The sequence below is a fragment of the Pipra filicauda genome, unplaced genomic scaffold (assembly GCF_003945595.2).
Source record: "Pipra filicauda isolate LSUMZ 115617 unplaced genomic scaffold, ASM394559v2 scaffold292_size926685_pilon, whole genome shotgun sequence".
NCBI classification, from domain to species: Eukaryota; Metazoa; Chordata; class Aves; order Passeriformes; family Pipridae; genus Pipra; species Pipra filicauda.
This window is the reverse complement of record NW_024104412.1, coordinates 105,044-127,153: the sequence shown is the minus strand read 5'-3', so window position 1 is coordinate 127,153 and position 22,110 is coordinate 105,044. Positions and strand designations below refer to the sequence as shown.

At 42.8% G+C, this 22,110-nt stretch overlaps 1 protein-coding gene across 3 annotated transcripts; it reads left to right on the top strand.

Annotated features, from left to right (window-relative positions):
- The first annotated feature begins 1,097 nt into the window (after positions 1 to 1,097).
- Positions 1,098 to 21,929, top strand: TTLL12 (tubulin tyrosine ligase like 12). Of its 3 annotated transcripts, none has more exons than XM_027730137.2 (14): positions 1,098 to 1,247; positions 6,341 to 6,516; positions 8,031 to 8,229; positions 9,565 to 9,724; positions 10,314 to 10,447; positions 13,209 to 13,285; positions 17,614 to 17,730; positions 17,814 to 18,008; positions 19,116 to 19,227; positions 19,392 to 19,543; positions 19,649 to 19,730; positions 20,135 to 20,203; positions 20,646 to 20,784; positions 21,414 to 21,929. In XM_027730137.2, the coding sequence occupies exons 1-14, from the start codon at positions 1,128 to 1,130 to the stop codon at positions 21,563 to 21,565; spliced, it is 1,884 nt and encodes a 627-aa protein (XP_027585938.2). In that variant the 5' UTR covers positions 1,098 to 1,127; the 3' UTR covers positions 21,566 to 21,929. The 3 variants fall into 3 exon arrangements, with proteins under 3 accessions (XP_027585938.2, XP_027585939.1, XP_027585940.1); XM_027730138.2 differs by lacking the exon at positions 1,098 to 1,247 and adding an exon at positions 2,414 to 2,510; XM_027730139.2 differs by lacking the exon at positions 1,098 to 1,247 and adding an exon at positions 3,150 to 3,244.
- The last annotated feature ends 181 nt before the right edge of the window (positions 21,930 to 22,110 follow it).

The window sequence follows — 22,110 nt, the reverse complement described above, 5'->3', positions numbered from 1 at the left end:
GCAAGATCAACACCACAGCCATCCTCTTTCACCAAGGCAAAATAACAGCAAAAAAACATGCTCAAACTCAGGGTAGCAGGGCAGGAACCCAGTCAAGGAACACTGGAAAAACAACTATTTCTTTTGATCTTCTGCTGTTTTAATCGGGGGGGGTCCCCTCAGCGACATCCGAGCGGAGCCTTTATGCCGAGGAAATGTGGGAACGCAGCACGTGGGGAGGCAGACACGGTCCCAGGCGAAGAGGAAGATTTGCCTGCGTTTACTATTCAGATATCCAACCCTGAAGATTGAGCTGCTAAAGGCTGATGTTCAGTTACAAGCACGTAGGCACCACTTTTAATCTCTTTCTACTCCGCCTGTAGCAGGCACAGCAAAGCCCTCGGAGCAGCCACCGAGTGTCGGACACCCGCTCTTGTAGCTTTATAACCATACCCGAGCTGAGACCAAAGCTACCAGTGATGTTTAGAGCTATTTGGGCTATTCCCCACAAAATCCTGGCAGGAAGGGAAGAAAATCTCTTCTGAACAGCACTGGGAAGGCAGCTCCCTGCTTGCGAAAAGCGCATCTCCCTCTTACACTGAGACACTTAGGAGAGGCCTACGCGTTAAAATGTGCTTGTCGGAGCTCGAAATAATAATAAAAAAGCGTTTTTAATTTAAAAAAAAAAAATGACTGCGTGCTGTCGAGTTTTTCCTCAGCCCTCAAGAGAGCGAATTCCCCACTGGCTGTGGGGGCCGTGCCGGCCCCCCCCCCCCCTCCCCTTTGCCAGGCATCGCACCCCACCCTGGGAAAAGCCCCCTTGGTCGGGAAAATAAACGCAATAAACGCCGCGATTTTACTGAAGCTTCTGTGATTTTATTAGAGCGAGGCGGAGGCAGAGCCCACAGGCGCTCAGCAGGCCGGAGCCCCCTCAGCCCCCTTCTCCTCAGGGGGTGTTGTCGGACGTGGCTGCGGGCACCCCACACCCGCCTCGGTGGCCGAACCCCCCCGGACGGGGGGGTTCGGCCACCGAGGCGGGTGTGGGGTGCCCGCGGGTGCCTCCCTCCTCCCCGCCCTCCTCAGGGCTGGAGCCGCCTCCTCCCGGCATGTTCCGGTCGGCAGCGGGAGCGGCGGGGCCAGGCCCGGCCATGTCGGGGGACGGCGAGGGGGACCCTGCGGCCTTCGTGGCCCTTCACGGGGCCGCGCTCCGAGCCTCGGGGGTCCCGGCGAGGTACTGGGAGAGCCTGAGCCGAAAGCTGCGGGGAGAGGTGGGTGAGCCCGGGCCCCTTTCATGCCGAGGAGGAGGAGGAGGAGGAGGAGAAGCGAGCCGGGGTGTCCCCTCGGCAGGGGAGGGTGGGCTGTGATGCGGTGCCGGCATCGCGGCTCGGGAGGTGCGGAGCGCGTCTGGTTTCGCCCGAAGCCTTTGGAGGGAGCCGATGAATGCTGGAGGGAGCCGATGGATGCTGGAGGGAGCCGATGAATGCTGGAGGGAGCCGATGAATCCAAAAAAACGCAGCTGCTAAGACTGAAAATTAGCTCTGTCGCAGCCAAACCCATGGCAGTGTCCTAAAGCCTTAAGCCCTTCTTGCCCAAGAGGAATTTAAAAAAGCAGCAGCAGCAATAGTAGTATTAATGTTGCTATATGTTAATCCCTTACGGTTTGGGTTGGCTTTTGCCAGGTGTTTGTTTTTATTTCTGGTTGTTTTTATTTCTGGTTGTTTTTTTTCCCCAGTTCGCTTGCACGCAGGTCTGCCCTGCCCTCAGTCATTTGTGCAGATCTGGTCTCCTGTACGCACAAGTGACCTGTCTCAGGATGTCTTCCAGGAGTGTTTTCAGTTTGTACATTAATTTGTACATTAATTCCCGATCCAATTGAAAGCTCCTCACCTCTCTCAGAGAACAGGGATGCTGCTGTGAGAACGTTCTGGCAATAACAATTCAAGGGCTGCTTTGTAAAGCATCTCGGAGAGGTGGTGCTGACTTTTTATCAGGCTGAATTTTGTAAACCTTTGTAAAATTGCCATTCGTAGATGCGGTGGCATAAATTTGGGGATGCTGCCCTGTCTGAGTCTTGAGTTCCCCTGTTGTAGCCCTGCCCAGGCATCACACAGCCCATCCCCTTGGCCGAGCTGGTTGTGTTTCAGCAGGAGCTGACACCTGGCCCTGAACTAAAGGGAATGTGATGGCACAGGCACAGCTCCAGGACGGAGTATCCCTTTTCACCTTTGTAGCAACCACCTGCTCGCTCCCTGGAGCTTTGTGGTGAGAAAGGGAAGAGAAACAAAGCCGAGGAGTCATTTAAATAAAGGGCTTGTAAGGACAAGGTGAATTTTGAAGTGTTTTTTTTTTTTTTCGGTTTGCACATACCCAACCCGGCCTCAGTGAGGAGGAAAGCTGTCTTGGATTTGTGGAGGTAAAGGAACAAGGAACTGAGGCAGGAAAGAGGTGCAACCCGAAACTAGTTGTCTGGAGACTTGACAGCGCTCGAGGGAGTCTGGAGGAGTCAACCTGGAGAAGGAAAGATAAAAGAGGTGAACTTTTAGTCCTGGGGAGAGAAAAGAGATCTGATGGGTAGGGAAGGGAACTCGTGGTTTGCTGGAGGGCACGATGAGCAGTGGGGAAACAAGTGAGGTGGGATGAGAAGTTTGAACAGGTAGGGTAGGACAGTGGGGAAGGAGAGGGGACTGCGGCTTAACATCTGTATACAAGTTAATTTTTAATCACTTGAGCACTTCTTTTCCCCATCTCAACTTTAAAGTAGGGTCAGGAGAGAAGCATAGCAAGTCATGAGTGTTTGTAGGAAAGGAGCTACCAACATTTAGAAGGTAAGACAGTGGAGTGAGAGGAGACCCATGGTCCTGATCTTTTTACAGAGGCAGGATGACAAAAGGCAGAATGAAGAAAGTATGTGCCCTAAGGCAGCAGCTGTTGCTTCTGTTTCATTTTGCTTGCAGTGGTGGCTGAGCATGTTCTTCCATACTAAGTGTTCCAGCATGTGTGGAGAAAGATTTAATGACTCCAGTGAGCTTGGAAAGGTGAATTAGTCTGCTGAGGGTGCTTGTCTCCACTGCTGTAGCTTCTAGGGTTTGTCAAAGAAGAAGGGCAAAAGGATGTTGAGAAGATTGGGATGTCCAGGAAAAATTCCTATGAGGAGTGCTGTGGACTGGGATGACCTCTTGAGGAGGTAGGGACAGAGCTGCAGTACCTCACTTAGAACTGAACCACGAGGAGTGCCTGGAGGAGAGCAGTAAAGAAAGCAAAGGAGGTGAGGGGACAGGATGAAAATGTTTTGGAAGCCTAGGTAATAAAGAATAACTGGGGGGGGGGGGGGGGAAACCAGTGCAACGTGGAGCATAGGGATGAGTTTTCTTGTTTTCATGTGTGGAGGTGGGAGGAATTTTTCATTTGTCCTAACCTGTTGCAAAGATTAAAACTTTCTAGCATAGCACTTGAAAAATTTGCATCCATAATAGAGATAAAAATATCTCTTGCATCAGTTCCTCTAGAACCCAGCCCAAGCAACTGTTTTCCAACACATATGTACTTCAACATGGAATGAAAGCACCCTCCCTCCTTTGTGTACACTGAAGCTTTAAAACCTGTGAAAAATGAAGGGTTTGTTTTTGGTGGTTTTTTTAATTTACCTTGATTTGAGATCTGCTGGAGCAGCTTTCCTTCTGAGAGCATTTTGTGTTTGGATTATATATTGGATTGCTCATTCAAAACACAGTGTATCTGCTAGATTGGTAAACCTGCCTTTGCTTATCCACTTTGCATTTAGCATTCATCATCTGCTGGGAGGAAAACTTTGCTGTGTTTCTGGCAGAAACTTCAGAAACAAAACAGACACACGTGTAATCGTTTTTTGTAAACACTAAAACTGTATTTCTGTTACGGTGGTTGTTTCTTATGTTACTTATGGATAAACCTTGTATAAGCCTGGAGAACGTAGTGCCTGCATCCAATTTTATTCATAATCTCTCTTTTTTTTTCTTTTTCCAGCCATATGCTGAGTTATTTTGCAGGCTTCTGTGTATTGCAGCTAGATTTTTATAGCCCTGAGATGTTGGTGGCAAAGGATTGCTTAGAATTTCATCCTAGTTATAAATGGAGGCTTTTAATTAATTACTAGCAGGAATGCAGCATGATAATACTACTAGGCTTTACTTTGCAGAGCAGGGGAGGGCAGGCTGTTGCTCAGAGTCTACCTGTGGCCTTTCAAGCAGTTTGCAGTAGTAATTGTCATGGCATGTGCCTGCTTTGTTATCAAGTTCTCTGCTTCGTTGGGTTTGTTTGGTTGGAACTGCACCTGAAGAGGGAGAGGGAGGGGGTTTTGCCCAGACACGTTTTGCTTGCAAGTAGTTGTGCCACCAAAATGTGTTGTTGGTACCCCTTTGTTCTCTTCTGGACATTATCAGTTACTCTGGGGGAGCCCTTGAAGGGAGCTCTCCCTGTTCTGCTTCGAGCCAAAGGTTGTGTTTTTCAAATTGGTGACGTGATCTTATCCAGCTGGTTTTTGCTTAAGCAGCTTAATTAAGATTCCCTTAATGCAGCTGCTGTGTTAACAGGCTCAGTGTGACAGATTACCTCAAAGGGAGGGAGGGGAGGACAGCAGTGCTGTGTGTCCACACTGACAACGAGGTGCTTCTGCCATCAGTGTTTGCATCATCCATTGTGAGTTTAAAGAACAACAAAACCCTCGCAAAAAAGCCACTGATTAAGGTGGTCCTGAGCTGCTGCTCCAAGAAGTGTGATGTGGTGCAGATTAGAAATACATCTAATTCACTTCCACAAGGTTATAAATTCTCTAGGAGATGTTTTTCATTCTGTGAAGTTATTAAAAGTGGGGATTTTTTTGCTAAATGCAGCTGCTGCAGTCTCATGCATCGGATCCTTTGTTGGAGGGAGAGATCAAAACTTTGGCTTAGGGGATTTGGAATCCCTTCGTTTTTTAAGTCTAGAGATGATACTTAATAAAATATAAAACCAACAGCTTCCCTGAGTGTTGCAAAAGAACTTTATATTAACATTTATCCAGGGGTGTTTGCTGAGCAGGTGGAGCCTGTTGGGAGTGAAGGCTAAACCTGAGTCAGTCGCTCTCCTCGTGTCTTACAAACTCTCCAGACAAAAGATGTAGAATAAAGCATGGACAAAAGTGTAGAAAGCCACACAGCAGCACCTGTCAAGTGCTCCAGTGATTCACACTTGCAGTTTTAATCTTCTAATGACTTGGCTGCAGTTCCTTCTCCTGGCTAATGAGCTCGTTGAGGACGGCTCTCGATCCAGTGGCAGGAGCAGTGAAGTGTCACTTCAGGGAAGGGTGGAACGTGTGTGCCCTGGCAGATCTTTTTTGGCTGCCATGGGCTGGGATTAGCACTTTTGTGGTGAACCAGACCTGGGAGCTGATCCAGCTGGGAGCCAACCTGATGGAAAGGAGGTGTGAGCACCCCTGAAGGCCGCTCTTCCCTTTGCTGGGACCTGCCTGCAGTTACTATGGATTTTCCAGGCAGCTGTGCAGAGACTTAATCGTTGGTGGCTACTCTTACAACACCAGAGGCTGTGATACTGCTTACCATTGAGTAATGTTATCCTCTTCCAGCAAAACTGGAAAACTAGGAATAAATTGAGCTGCTGACTATTTTGACACCTGCTGAAGTGGAAGATGCTGAGACAGTTTCTGATTTTTATTTGATCGGGGTTTTTTAAACAGGTGTATTTTTAATCTCTAATGAGTTTGCTTGCAAAGTAATTTTCTTTACCCTAAGAAAAATACATGTGCTTATGTTAGCCAACATTTTGTTAGCATGTTCTTAGCATTTAGCTAAGAATCTGTTTAGCCATTTTTAGCATGTGGAAGTTGTCCCTGACTGTGGCAGCAGGGCTGGAACTGGGATGATCTTTTAAGGTCCCTTATAAACCAAACTGTTCTGTGATTCTTTTTTCTGGTTCAGAACTCGATTGGTAAAAGCTCTTTTTCCTCAGGTACCTCAGTGTACTTTAGCTTGGTTGTGGAGCCTGGGTAGCACCTGGTTTTGCAGGTCTTAAATTGTTGATTTTAGCAAAGGTTGAGCCAAGGTATTCTGTTTTCAGCCTCAGACATTCTTAATGAGGCATTAAACTAATAGACAATCATTAATAGACCTGTCAGTAGGAAAGAAACCAACAAAGCTTCCTGCCAATGTTAACAAAGAAACTTCCCAAATAAACAGTTCTATTAAACTGTGAAATAATAAATACTGTTGAGGTAAAAATGCCAATTTTTGTCAGATTGCAGGCAAAAAACGTCTACAAGTGTTGCACTGTGCATATCAGAGCACTGCCTTAACCAATTGCTTGATATTTTGTGCACTTTCCATCTCAGGTGTTTGATGCTGGTGACTACTTTGGGATAATGCAAGTGGAAGAGGTGGATGATGAGGAAGAAGGTGATGAAGAAATGGAAGAGCAATTAAAAAAGAAGCCAAATCCTGGAAATGGACCTTGTTTCAAAGTTATTGTAACAAATGAGAATGGGCTTCAAGCCTCAAATCCCAATAGGTGAGTAGTGAATTTAGTGTTCAGTCTTTGAGTTGTGTGAAACCCTAAAATTATAATGATAGTTTGCCTTGAAACTTGTTTGACCCTGTTCAGAAATCCTCTTTTCCTGTTTCCCACCACATGCTCTAAGACACAACTGTGTGTTTGAGGAAAGGTGCAGTCACCTTGCAAAGGGTACAAGGAGTGCAGGTATCTTAACATTGTTCCTTTCTAAATCATGCAGGAAGATGCTTAGAAATTGGTTTTAGTGAACTGAGGGAGAAAACAGGGGAAAAGCAACCTCGAAATGAATTCTGCAGAAATAAACCAGAACTTTGTATCTGCAAGACTGTGCCCATGGAAAAAACCCACTGAAGGAGTGCTTGTGGTCTTCCCAAATCCCAGGCTAAGGAGGCACTAAGCAGCTTCAGAGTAATATCCCTGCTTTAAACTAAGTCATCTCCTTTCTAAATATGAGAATGCACACAAATGATGAAGTTCAGAACTACCTCCTGTGATGATCTTGGGCTTCCTTGCACCTGTCAGGTGTGTGTGGATGAAGGAGCAGAACAGCAACATGCCTGTTTGCTCACATTTCCAAAGAGCTTGGCCTGAGCATTCTCTGGAGCCTTTAATTTTAAAATGAAATGAGGTTTCATCTGTGTGTGGAATCTGGGATGCAGTAATTGTCCGAGGGTACTCGCCCCACGTGACAGCTGACATGTTTTTAACTTTCTGAAATAGGGGTGGTTTTGTTGTGGGGGTTTCTTTGGTTTGGTTTGGGGTTTTTGTTAGCAAGTAGAATTCAGAGTTTTCTCTGAGGTGGTGCAGTATGATGATATAACCAAAATATTGAATAACTGGGTGAATTTTCCTCAAAATCATGCAGCCTAAATCAGTGTTAAACTTGTCAAGGGAAGCTGTGCCAGATGTGTATGATTTTATTTTGGGTTAGATTGTAATTCTTTTGAACAGTGCATTTTTTCCTAAAAATAACTTGGTGACACACCCCACCCAAATTAAAAACCAAACCAAATTGAAAAAATCAACACTTAAAACTTAGTAATTTTCTTTTAACAGCATATACAGGCTTTTGGTGATCAGACTTCTCTGCCTAGTTTTGCAGAAGACAGTAGATGTCACAGAGCTCATGGCTGACAAGATCTTGGAATAATTTTGCAAAATAATGTCTTGTTTTCCTTCTTCAGGCAAGAATATCAGGTTGATGCAGTGGAGTTAATAGTGATTAAAAGGGAAGAAAGAACTAGGCTTACAAACTGAGTGCTCTATTCTCTGTTCACTCCTCATTTTCATTGAAATACTAACGCACAACAAGCTTTCCAGAACAAAACAAAGAGTGTAAAGTTACTGCTGGAAAGTTTACTAAGCTGTAAAACCACAGTGTGTACTCTGGGAGTGACTGGGTGAGTAAGAGGAGGTTTAGTTATCAAACCGTCTGCAGGGAGATTCACAGCACGTTTGGCTGCAGACGTGTGAAAACACAGCGGTGTAACGCCACCGAAATTGCCTTTAAGCGTTTTCCTGATCGACCACGCCTGGACATACCGTGTGGAACACGCCCGGCAGCAGCTGCTCCACGTGCCCGGGCTGCTGCACAGGATGGCCAATCTCATGGGAATCGACTTCCACGGCGAGATCCCAGACGAGGGCAGCATCGAGCAAGTGCTGCAGGAGATGTGGAAATACAACCAGACCTACCAGCTCTCTCAAGGGGTGAGCCTCCAGTTAAAAAAAAAAAAAACAAACCTAATTGGGATGCTAAACATTTTGAGGTGAAGACATTCCAGTAGGTGGATGTTGACAGAGAAATGTATTCAATTAACAAAAGTCCTTTACAGGCATTTCAGAATAAACTTCTCTTTGGAAGGGGAGCTACGTAGAGCTACAGCAGAACTAAAACCAGCTTTCTGATGAGAAATTTTGAGGGGATTTTTATAGAGAGGAGAAAAGTCTCCTGCAAAAGAAGTGTGCTTGTATGTTATGTCTTTTTTTTTTCTACTCAAACTTTTTCATAGTGGAGAAAAGAACCTCTCATAAAATCAACTTGTCTTGCACAGAAGTGTGTGTTTTAGCTGTGTTTGCAGTTCTGCTCAGCTGTATAGAGTGCTTTACACACCAGGGCTGTGTGTACACTGTCAAATAACTTGCCTTCCTGGTTTGTTCATGCCATGTAAATGTTTGCTTACCCTCAGGTGAGAGCCAGCTACCTTCGAGATGGAGCCTAAGTGTTTGTAGGCATAACTTACTCCAAGGGCTGCTACTTTTAGATGATAAGACACCAGGTTTGGTCACTCTGCCCCACGTTCTTCAGCTCTGTACCAGCATGTCCTGAACCTTCAGTCACTTCAAGTGCAACCTGCCATTTCTGAGGGAATACATCTCTCAGGGTTCAGCTACAACACGTATTGCAGGGTTTGCAATGTAGCTGCAAGGCTAGTTTGAGTCTTTAGGATTAAAGAGAAGAAAGGTGAATTCTTTGGGCTGAGCCCTGTGCAGTGGGAACATGATCAACCTGCACCTCTTAGCTCAGGGACTTGAGGTTGTTCTCTTTTTATCAGTTAATCTTGAGCTTAGCTCACAATAGAATCAGGCCCGAAAAATCCCTGAGAAAGGAATTCATTGTGACTGTTTATTCTTTTTCCTTGAGTAAAAAGGAGATCTGAACAGTATCTCTGAGTTTTTCTACCCTGTGTCTTTGTTTCCCAACTTGTCACAAATAGCTTGTGGGGTGGAATTATCTGTGCTACCACTTGGAAAGTGATTTTCTGGAAGGTAATTAATTCAGCCTGCAGGTAACTTGTCTTCTGTTCCCTTCTCTGGCATTGAGCTGCTTGAATATCTCAAATCTAATCTCTCTGCCCCATTTCTGACTCTGCAAAAGGGCCACAGAGGTTCTACCAAGCAATTTAAAGTTTATTCTTTCATTCAGGATTTTTTTCATGAAAAAGTTGCAGGAAGGTGTACTTTGATGAAAACTAATCCTTCTGTCTGTGGTGCTTTTCTTGCACTTGGTGTGTGCAGGATGTCTCACCCTGTTTCCTCTTACAGACTGCAGAGGAGAAGGTTCCTGTCTGGTACATCATGGATGAGTTTGGATCACGCATCCAGCACTCAGACCAGCCTAGTTTTGCAACAGCACCTCTGTTTTATATGCCCCAGCAAATTGCTTACACTGTTCTCTGGCCTTTGAGAGACCTGGAAACCGGTGGTAAGTGTGGTTTTATTTATTTTGTTCAATGCTTGCAATAGAAGCTGGGCCATATTCTTACAAATCACTGAGCATTTCCCAGTAGAACAAATATTTCAAGACCAAAATGGCTGCATATTTGTAATGCTGTCAAATTTAAAAGTTCTCTGCCTGGTATTTCCATAATTTGTGAGATCAGGACCTTTACCAGTCTAAAAATGTTGCTGTTGTTTTATTGGCAGAGAACTTCAGTCTTGCATCACTGTCGTAGTGAAACTGCCAATTCAGCCATCTGAGGGTTTAAAAAAAAATCCTTAAAAGTCTGGTTGTAGCTTTGAGTCAGAAAGTCAAGTATTGAAAGCTGGGAAATACCAGGCCAACAGTTTATTCCTGAAATCTTGATTGGGGGCCACCTTATGCCTCCAGCGAGTGGAGAAGATAAGCCTCCTAAATAATGCCCTTTTCATTGTGGTTCTTTAATTACCTCTAATTCAAGTAACAGAAGTTGGGGTGGCATTAACTCTCCAGCTGTCATTTTTTGTGCTATGCCATGATAAAGATTTTCCATGGAGGAAGACAGTTCCTAAAGGTTCTCCCTGTTCTGCTGCAGATGAAGTCACTCGGGATTATGCTCATGGGGAAACAGATAGATTGATCAGGAAGTGTGTTTTGTTACCCTGGGTGCCTGAGGAAGTGTTGGATGTCAGCTGCTTCACACCAGAGCCATCAGATGAGTATTACCAGGTATCATTTCAACAAGCCAATATCATATTTGACCTCTGTCAAGAAGAGGCAGTGTCTGAAAAAACATTGCAGGAGTTCTGATCGCACTTCTTTTTAAACCTAAACACTGATTCAGAGTGTAGCCTTTAAATTAAAAGAAAAAATCACAGCACAACAAGACAAACATCTTACATATAATATTTAAGTGTTTAAATACTGAAGCACCATAAATGAGTTCTAGCAGTATTGTGTAGCTTTTTTTATAAGCATGCTACAAAGTACATCGTATGAGGTATCCATCTTCCTGTTAGATATTTGATACATTGGATTTATGACTGTAGCACTGCTGGTCGAGTCTTGAATTACAGAAAGATTTGTTTTACTATTTTAGGAGTGGTTATACATTTTTTGGGCTGGCTACTGAGCTACTCATTTAATGTCATGGTTTAGAACCATTAAATGTTGGAGCAGAGACATCTTTAATTGGATGGCACTGTTATAAAGTACTCATCTGGTTTGTTTCAAGCTCTCCTTTCTAATAAAGGATATTTTGGATATTTTAAGGATGTGAAATTAATGTTTGGAATCTCCTTTTCATGAACCAAGTCTGCATGAGGTTCACTTTTAAGAAAAATGAAGAGACCTGATGCCTGTGAGGATGCTGTCCTGGCCACTGACAGCATTCATAGTGCAGCTTCTAAAGATGAGTCTGTACCCCAGTTACCATTTCTTATGAGAGATGAGAGGCAGAAAAGGCTGTACCAGCTTGTTATTAACAATATCTAGTCAGAAATGGAAGTTAACCTGCTTCTACTAAATAAAGGCATACACTCCAAATAGTTAGGCAGTCTTGTAACCCAGGTCTGGTTGGGATTTGCATTTTTGGAAGAGACATACTTTGCATTAACAAATAAGCAAGAACAGTGCACCCACAGTTTGTCTTACATGTGCTCTCTGGGTCTCAGATAAAGCAGGGGTTTTTTGCATGTGTTTTAATTCTGTTTTGGTATGATCAGGTCTAGTTAAAGAACTGTGTGTGGCAAATGGGTACAGTGTCCTCCTTTACCACTCCACCTTTAAAATATCTTCTCAAGTAGCCTGTTTTTTTTTTCCTTAACTGTGTCTCTGCTGTTGAGATGAGAGCAAAACACTGATGCTAGAACCAACCAGCAGAGCTTTCTTTTGCTCTAGAATGTCTTGCAGTAGATCAAAGTCTTAACTGGTGACAGACCAGTGAAGAATAGCTTAGGGCACAGCACATCCCTGGGCACCAGAAGTGATACAGGTAGAAAGAGTTCCTGTGTTCCTGACACTTCTACTTTCCCTATTTCCACATGAGCAGAGCTGCATGCACAAAAATAAACTACAGACAACTTGAGAGATCTGTTTGCAGCATTAATATGTGAGCCAGCAATTCTGCAGGAAAGTACAGTTGGGTGAAAATGTTTCTAAATGCTTCTGAAAGTCAGACCACTTCAGAATTGTTCGCTGATGTCACTGCACGATTTTTGCAACTGCTTTACTACTGTGTGCAAATAATAATTAGTTAAATGGGCTGTGTTGTTGGCCTTTGCTGTAGCTAAGGATATTACATTTCTTATTCTAATTTTTCTGAAAGCTTCAGTGCTCTATGTAAAATAATGAGAGAGTTGTTACAACAGCAGTGTGGCTTAATTTCTTGATGCCTTTTTTTTGTTCTGTTACCTATTTCTGGTCTCCAACACAGACCACAAAGGCTGTAACTTAAATGGTACTGTGGGTACTGCTGGGGCAATGATTGCAGAAACCCATGAAGTGGTTCTGGGATGGAAGAATTATTTCTTGGGACTAGAGCAGTTGCTGTTCTGGAACAGCTCCCTGGGTTTGAGCTGCAAAAAAAGACAATAATGCATCCTCTGTTCCTGTTCTGAGAAATGTCCTCTTCTCTTCAGGCTCCATTACATAAAGCAGAACTGGGTTCCAACCTCCTGTAATTTTGGTTACCTGTAATAAAACATCATGGCTAAATGGTCAGTCTTCCGTTTTGTTGGAAATACAGGAGCTTTGTCTTTTGCTGTGATCTGAGATTTTGCTTAATGTTTAGAAGAAACAACAATTTCTCAGGGTCGTTCAACAGTGTTGATAAGCCCTGGTCTTAAAGCCTTATTTCTTGTTCTTTTTTACTAATAGGGTTCCCTTCTGCCTCTGCACTTGTACTGATTAATTTGTTTTTTTCTGAGCAGCTTATTACACAACATAATGCAGTTGTCAAAATGTAGCTCTGATGAAATTCAGGTGCACCAAAGACAACAGAACCAATGAGACATGGAAGTGGACTGGCATATTTTCTGTCATTACAAGTCTATATATAAATTTTTATATAAATTGTTATATAAGTTTATATATGCCTATATATTTAAAACATATTTTTATATTTATTTATTAAATATATATAAATATGTATGTGTGTGTGTATTTAAATATTTACATGGAGATAAGAAATTGCAGGAAATTATCTGTAAAGGTTTACAATCTGAGAAAATTTCACCTGGCTGAACTTCAGCAGGATATTGCTAATAAAATGCTTGGATGAGCATTTGGAGGCTCACACAGAACATTTTGCCTGTAGCTTCACCTCAAAGATGAGGTTGGTTTTTTCAGTCAGTTCTTTCACAAACCTGAATGTTCACGCTTTAAAATTCAGTTTGGTCTTAGCTACTGTTCATATGTGCTGCATATTGTGGAGTTTGACCTCTTTCATTCTGCCTGGTGTTGACTTTTTGTGCTTTTCTGTGTTTTCTAGGCCATTTTAGCAGAAAACAAGGAAAAACTGCCTGTAGTGATAAACCCACCGGTTTATGCCAAAGACAAAGTTTTCAAGTACGTATCTGCAAACAAAATGCTTCCTTCCCAAGGTCCTGTGTAGCAATTGCATTCTGTTCAGGCTGAACAGCCTTTTCCAGCTTTGAGGAAAGTTAAAGGTGTGATTACATGTAGCCACTTGCCCGAGATTTTGACTTACCAGTTGCTCTTGTTGGATTTATTCTTCAAAGTGGGTGAATTATCACTTACAGAATTTCTAAAAAATAGTCAGTTTTTCGGTGTTTTTTTTTTTAAATAAGTGCCACCTTGTGGGTGAAAAGAAAGTTGCATAATGTTTTAACACTAAGTGGTGTTTTCACTAAAAAGTATGATTGAGGTATATAATAAAGACTTTTTTTCTGCAATATAGAATGTATGTCCATAGGGGTACCTGTGCTGCTCTGTGCTGTGTGAATGTAACAGTCTATTCCCCTTCTTCAGATGAGATTGCCAAACAGGAATCTTACCCAAACCTGGGATGTTTTAAATTGGATGTGTGTGGACCGTATGCTGTGAAACCATTCCAGAGGGAAGCTGGAAGAACATGGCACAGATAAGGGATTTTTGTGAGCAGAAGCAGTGGTGCTGCATGGCCAGGCTGCCTTGTGACTGGTTTTATTCCAGAAAAACATCCCCTTGCTCGGCATGTGCTGTGAGCTGCACTCCAGGGAGTTTGTAGTCTGACTCTGGGGTCTGAGTTCTTGCTTGAAACACTGTGCACTAAAATGTATTTTGTAGGTTTACTCACACACCAGCTTCTTGTGCTGAGCTGATTTTGTTATTCACTAGAACGACTTTACCTGACAAGAACTACTGAAAATCAAACTCACTTTTTATTGGGAGGCATTTGTTAACTTGCTCAGTGATAGTCTAGATTCTGTTAGTTAGTTGAAACCTCTGGTTACAAGACTGAGTGAAAAAAAGCAAAGCTGCTTTTTTAACGTCACGTGTTTGCCTCTTTTTCAGATACAGGAGTCAAAGGGAGGTGCATTCTAATAGAATGTTGGGAAATGCTAATTTATTTTTCACTGCTACCTCTTTATTTTGCATCTTCTGTTCCAAGTGAATGGCATTCACAACAGAGAGGGAGGGAGGGGGGAACACAGCAAATTCTTCCTGCTCTGCTTCTAAGGAATTCCATCCACACCCTGTCCATGTCCTCACAAGAGATTTCCTCTCAATATTACAGGATCAAGTAGGTGTTGTAGCACAGTAACTGCTGCCTAAGGTGATTGTTCTTTCTATCCAACTGTGCTGCGTTGAAAAAAGAGTGAATAAAAGAACTAAACACTTCAAAGACAACTTTATTATGAAAAGTCCTTCCATTTTGTGTTGGGCTTGATCATCTCTCTTTCTCTTGATCTTCTCTCGTGTTTCTCTTCAGCTGCCTCAGTCATTTTTTTAAAATGCCCAGAGAGCTTTTATGAGGCATCTCTTTGGTCAGTCTTGTCAGCTCTGTGCTGCTGGAGTTGATTCTCATAACTTCTTAACTTTGAGTATTTTGAGGAAATTAAGTAACATCTCAGCATAGTTTATCTCAGTTGCACAATTTCGCTGAATATCTTATTAAATCCCAGACTTTATAGCATCCCAACCATGACAAGGAGGGGAAAAACCTCATTTGGGAGGTGTGTTTAGCTGGATTCATTAGTTCAGGGTGTCACTGATACTGGAATGAAAGGTCCAGAATAGGTTGGCTGATGCTACAGTATTGCAGTGTGGAGGTTCTGCCATCTCTCTAAGCCAAAATGAGATTTGCTGCATTTCTTACCTGTCCAAATGTGTATTATCAGAGTAAACATAGAAATGTTTACCAACATATTTAAATAAAGTCAAGGAAAATGCCACAGAAGATCCTACAGTGCTCCTTAGGTAACAGCAGAGGAACTGCTGGGCAGTTGTCAGGTGCCTGCCCTTACAGTCTGTGTTCTTCAGTGCAGAGATCTGATTTTATTTCAGATTTATGCCTTAATACTAAAGCACCTCAGGGAATCTGACCACTGAACTCAGTGACAGGTGTTGGCAGTGAAATACATTAATTTTACATCGTGTTTCCAGGAAATTTTCATTCTCCAGCTGGAATTATTTGGCTGTCCCAGGACCTTTTATGGTCAGAGGATTGCATACAGAAAGGGTGGAGAAACCTAAAAGCTTAGAATGAGTGAAATGGCCTTATTTTCCCTCTAATCTTAACCTCTGTCAGCTTGTTACAGTGGTATTTCTGCTCTTAACAGTTGAGCACCCCTGTTTCTTTTGCGCTGCATTTTTGTATTCTTTAAGAAAGTCTTAAAATGCATCATCCTGAGTGCTCTGGCACATGAATTTCTTTGCAAGACTTCAAGATTAAGAGAGCAGGCTTTTTATTCTGTATTTTGCAGAAGAAGGGGTGTTGGGGTCGGACACGAAAACCTCTGGCTGATCAAATGATGTCTAGGGAATGATGTGGAGTAAGATTTATTGGCTTTATCAGATGCTGCCCAGGCTTTCCAAGTGTCCTTCTGTGCTGTATAAGGCCCTCAGGCCCTTGGTACAGCAGCATTTTTCTTACCACTGTCTCTTCTTGACTAAAGTAGAGGTGTGTGCCACAGGTTTGACTTTCAGGACTGATTAATTTTTTTTAACATCTCAGGCTTAGGTTAGGTGAACACCTTAGGTTCAGCCTCCTTGTTACCCTAGCTGGAAGAATTTTTGAGAGAAAACTCAGTTCATGAACCAGATTTGCTGTGATGGCACCTGGAGGGGAAAGAAGCCACTTTTCAAAATACATAACATTGTACTAGTTTTATCCAGCCACGTGTAGCAAACTCCAGTCATTCTGAAAGCTGCTCAGAAAAGTAACTTCTGACCCTTTTTCGTGAGCTGGAAGCCAGATACTGTACATACAACCTGGAGCAGAAGCCAGGAATTCTTAATGCAAGGATCCAACACTCTGCCACAAAAAAATATGTGCAGTGTGTTGGCTTAATCACAAGAAGGAAAAGAACAACAAACAACAACAAAACTGTTGCTGCTGCCATTTATTGGGTGGATTCAACAAGCAGAATTAGATCCATTAGATCTGGTGACCCTTTTGCTCCTAAGACCTGTTAGCCAGGTTTGGGTCTTAGGACTGCATGGGATTAGTGTCTTTGTGGGATGGTGCCTTGTATTGTAGGGTGTGTTTGTAAGGAACCCATGTGGGGTTGTCTGAGCAACTCTCAATTTTAGCAGTTCTTGTGCTGTGCGTGTCCTTCTGTGCATATTTGGCACATGGAGCTATGCAAAGCACCTCACACTCTTTTTCTTTTTAAAGAAGTTATTTCCTCCCTGTGACTGGGCTACTTTTGCAGTTCATCTTTCCAGAGAAGTGTCTGGGGAATAAATCTTCCAGTTGGTTAGTAGTGGAGGAGGAGAGGAAAGTTGTACAACGGGTAAGAATAGGTCTGGAAAGGAGGAAGGATAGAGTAGTTGCTCATGGAAAAAATTAGTGGTTGCTTCGTCTGTTTAAGTGTTCCCTTACTATAAGAATAGTTTTTCTATATCAGTCTCATTTCTGAGTCAACATGCTGAATTCTGAATTAAGTGACCTCACTTCTAGCTGTAAAATTATCAAAATAACCCATATTTCTGTGTGCTTATTTTAGCATCCAAGTCACTGGTTTTATTTGAGAGGGGAATTTCCTAAGATCAGCAACATCTTGCCTCATTCTTGGTCCTGTACTGGGGTGTGTATCAGGTTTGGGTTGGGTTTTGGTGTGGTTTTAAGTGGGGGTTGAGAGGAGATTTGTATTAAACCTCAAAGCTGTGTGTATTTCCTGCATGTACCTAATGCACACACATTTCATAGGTTTGGTTATTTGGAAATGTCTCTGTGTGGGAAGTTCTGACCAAAGGAAAATAACCTGATAAGATTTCCTATGACTTTCTTTCATGGGGGTGACAGCAGGTTGATTTTTAGAGCCCTTCCAGCACTGAAGGTGTTTACAAGGTCATGGACTTCTCATGTAGAATAGTGAATTCCTGTTAGTGCTTCTCTGTCGGGGACTTGGTCATCATCTTCTGAATTGTTACTTTTGTGAAGCTGTCAGAGCTAAACTACCTTGCAGATTTCTGTCTCAAAAATACAATTTTTTTGAACCTGTTTCCACTTAACTGTCTTTGAGATTTGTCTCAAGATACAGTGTTTTGTATCTGTCCCACTTCAGTTTAAAATGTTTTTGTGTATCACAGAGAGCGTGTATTGCAAAACCATAATTCTTGCAGAAAGTCAAGATTGAAACTTCTCTGTTCAAACACGAGTTGATCAGTCCCAGATCAAACTGATGTTTCCCTTCATTTGCCTCTTTTTTTTTTTTTCTTTCTTCCAGGGTTTTCACAGACATTCAGCAAGTCCTCAACAACCTGACCCATCCCCGTTTTGTGTTCACAGACGACGAGGGGCAGGCAGACATCCTCTACAACTTCTCACACTTCAAAGATTACAGGTTGGAATTGTTCCTCTGAGAATACAGTTTTGTTTTTTTTCCCAAAGGCCTCCCTCCTTCACCAACAACTGTTTGTTTTGCAGGAAGCTCAGTGAGGAGAGGCCTGAGGTGCTGGTGAATCAGTTCCCATGTGAGAACCTCCTGACTGTCAAGGACTGCCTGGCCTCCGTTGCCCGACGAGCTGGAGGCCCAGATGGGCCCAGGTGGTTGCCTCGGACTTTTAACCTCCAGACAGAGTTGCCTCAGTTCATCAGCTACTTCCAGCAACGTGACAGAAGGTGACTCATGTTCCTGCTTCCTTAGTTTTGTGCTTTCTTGATCCCAACTTTCCTCAAAGACCAGTAACCCGCATTTTGGGCTTGGCAGCTGTTGCACCACCACGAGTTGGCTCTTGCTGCTTTTATGTCCAAGTGAATTTTGCCTGGAAAGTGTGAGCTTTTTAGATTTTTTTTTTTTTTAATGTAGCAGTACTTAAGCAGCACATTTTGAAACCCAGGAACTTTGCCATGGTTTGAATACAGATTTGAAATTCGTTGCTTTCTGTCTAGTCAGGACCTTTTACCTCTTATATTTAACTGATACACAAAGGCTTAAAATGTATTTGCAACAAGTGTGGGGTTTTTTTCCAGGGGACAGTAGCAGTTGTTCCTGCACTTAAGCCAGAGTGGAAAGTGTTTAAAGTACTTGGGTTCTGTAAGGCTCTGGAAGTAAAATTTAGTTTTAGTGTTAGCTTAAAGCAGCTGTGGAGCTTTAGGGTTTTAAATCTACAGCATCAGCCTGTCCTAACTATCCTAAAGGATACATGGAAAGACCAGCATAGTGCCAGTTTTTCTCAAGGATATCTAAAAGAGTTTTGCACCTGGAGGTGTCTGGGTGCTAGAAAGTGAGATGATGGTGCTGTGCTTTCATTTTCTTGTAATGTGAGCTGTTGAGATATTGTGTGGTTTCTTCCCAAAGAGATGAGTTATGGTGTCATTTGATGTCACTGATTTGGAGGTGTCATTAGGGAATCAGCTTGGAATATGGCACAATACCCTGCCAGAATGTCCTCAGTCTCCTGGCAGGATGATTCCTGTCCATGTCCATGGAGGTGCTGTGCTGTTGATGGGTTGTTTTCCCCCTTTGATGGAGTCAGATGCAGAAGAAGGAAATAACCAGTGAGATCATGCTAGGCCCTTAATGAAAAAAATTATCTGTGAATAGATACCATTGCTTGTTCTCCCCTTTATTCCTAACACCTAGGAAGTCCTTAGTTCTTGCACTGCAGCCCACAGCTTTAGAAAGTATTTTTTCAGGAGAGGATATAGACCTGTTCAAGTGGATGTCCAGACAGAAGAATGAGGTGGATACTTACAGGTGTTGCTCTCTCTCTGTCTCTCTCTCAGAGGAGAAGACAACCACTGGATATGCAAACCATGGAACTTGGCCAGAAGCCTGGATACCCACATCACCAACAGCCTTAACAGCATCATCAGGCAGAGGGAAAGCAGCCCAAAGGTTAGAGAGAGCGTGGTTTTGAACGGGATTTAAAGGGCAGAGCTGGAAAAGCTGCTTCAGAGAGGGAAGTCTGAAAAATACAAAGGAAATTTATTTCCTTCAGATTTCCTGTGCTGAATAGATTCAGTGACACTTCAGTTTTCTGTGGTCTTGCTTTGTTGCAGGTAGTGTGCAAGTACATTGAGGAGCCAGTGCTGTTCCACAGGGAGGACGTGGGGATGGTGAAGTTTGACATCCGTTACGTTGTGCTGCTGAGGTCCATAAAGCCTCTCAGGCTGTACAGCTATGATGTGTTCTGGCTGCGTTTCTCCAACAGGTAATTACCTTCCCCTCACTGCTCTTGGGCTTGAATCTGACCCTTGGAGGGTCTTGGACTAGAATCTGACCCCTTGGAAACTTAAGGAGTTGTTCTGTTCCTCAGGGCATTCTCACTTGATGACTTGGATGACTATGAGAAGCATTTCACAGTCATGAATTATGCTCCTGGTGTAACATTAAAACAGGTGAGCAAACAGCCCAAAACACTCCCTCACCTTTCTGTTGTTAGATCTTCCAGTGCCTGCTTTGTGACTATTAGCAAATAACCTATTTCAAAGTACCCTAATCCTAGGCAAATATTCTCCTAGACTCCTTCCCCTCTTCCCCCCAGTCATCTGTGTTTCTATAAGGTAACACAAACCTGCATCCTGAATATAACCCACACTGGGAGAGACAATGAAAGAGTTACAGAAAATGGCAGCTTGTCATTGTCAGAGCCTTAGTGTGGTCTCTTATAACAACAAATACTGCAACAAAGAAGGTATTCAGGAACTAATTCCCTAGTTCTCCACCTGCATTTGTACGAGTGGCAAAAAATATTGGATATTCCATTCTCTTGTCTTAGTCATTCCCAACTAAACTGTTTCAGGTACACTGTGAAGACTTCATTCCTCTGTTTGAAAAACAATATCCTGAATATCCTTGGACAACAGTACAAGTAAGTCAGCAATTCATCTTTCTCATGGATGCGTTTGGGGTTTTTTTTACTCAGCTTTTCCATTTTTATCTCATAAGACATATTTCACTTGTGTCAGTTCTACAAAGGACATCACATGCTGACCTTTACTTTAGAACCATTTCTTAGCTTTGCATAATTTGCCCTCAAACACTTTGTTGTTAAAGACTTTTATTTCATGATCTGAGGATTTTATTTCATGATTACACCATGTTGGACTTAATAACACAGCCAGTCCTGACTACCCCTGCGTTGTCATTAGGTCTGAATGCACATTTTGAAGCCAATACTGTGGAGATTTTCCTCTGTTGCCTCGTGTAATTTATACAAACTCTAAAAAGCTGTATTAATCAAGAGTTTAGAAACATGTTTATTGCTTTTGTGGAACCTCCCTTCTCATTCAGAGTCCTTTTTCTGTTGTTAGGCAGATATTTTTAAGGCATTTGCTGAATTGTTCCAAGTTGCTTCAGCTAAACCTGCACCTCTTGGCATCTGTGATTATCCCTCATCAAGAGCAATATATGCCATTGACTTGATGCTTAAATGGGACACCAGCAGAGATGGTGAGAAGCTCATTTATTTGAATGTTGAATTCTTTATTCTGTCAAGTTCTTGGCTGCCTCCTTGCTTCCTTTGTGCCCCTGCTGGCTCCTGTTCTCTGTTTGGAGAAAAACGAAACAAAACAACCCCGGGGGAGGGGGAAAAGCCAAACAAAAGAACCCAAACAAACCACCACACACCTACACAAAAAAGCCAAACAAATGTGAGTGGCTGCAGTGTAAAGGAGCAGGACTGCTGGATATCCAGGAGGTTTAAGAAAGGAAGGTGTGTACTTGAGCCACGAAAGGAGAAGCAGAGTTTTGTGGAAGGTGTTTCAGGCTGTTTCAAGCAAGGCAGATGTATCAGGGAGATCCTGTTAAATTGCTGCAAATTCTCATTCTAAATCAGGCACTGGATTAGCAGTGATTGCAGAATCTGTTGGATGATTGTCCTCTGGATAATGATGGTAGAACAAACCTCTGTCCCTCCAGTAAAAGCCAAACCCACTGAAACAAAACCAACCCAGTTTGGTCATAAGAGATGGCTTTTCCCAGCCATCTTCTGTAATCCCTGGATTAAAGACAGGTAGTGATTCGGGATCTTTCTAGAGTTTATATTCATTAAGCTGGAGTGTTTGTGTTCACCTTCCCAGGGAAAAGAATCATGCAGCCTCAGATCTTGGAGGTGAACTTTAATCCTGACTGTGACAGAGCCTGCAAATACCACCCCACCTTTTTCAACGATGTCTTCAGCACCCTGTTCCTGGACGAGCCCGACAGCTGCCACGTGACGTGCATTGTGTAGCCACAGGAGGCACGACTCTCATCAGTCTCCTTCTCAGATATGCTTAACAGCAAGATAAATATTTCAGTTCTATGAGCTGCTGAGGCAACTATTTTCCTATACTGATAACCAAGGGAAAAAAATATTATCAGAAGAATAAGCATATACTGTGTTGATAATCACGTTGTCTGCGTTTCCCTTGTCTTCCTTTGTTCTTTCTGTAAATCATTGGTGTGTGTTAAAAGTGTCTTGTCTATTGAATATGGGAGACCTCAGGACAGTAATTAGGGCAGTGGACTTGTTTTTCAGGTAGCCTGATTGCTTGCTTGCTGGGAAGCATTGCACAAGTTCCCTGTGTCAGCATTAAAACTAATTTACTGAATAATGTTGGAGTTTGTATCTCTCTTTCTTATCCATCCCTCCTAGACAAAGATCCAAAAAGTTCTGGTGGGAAACTAAGTGTATTTGTGTGCAATGAACACAGGCTTAATGAGACTAAAGATTTTAAGGGTCTTCCCATTTTTTGTATTTAAAAAGAGGCAAACCAAACCCACAGGTTTTAGGAA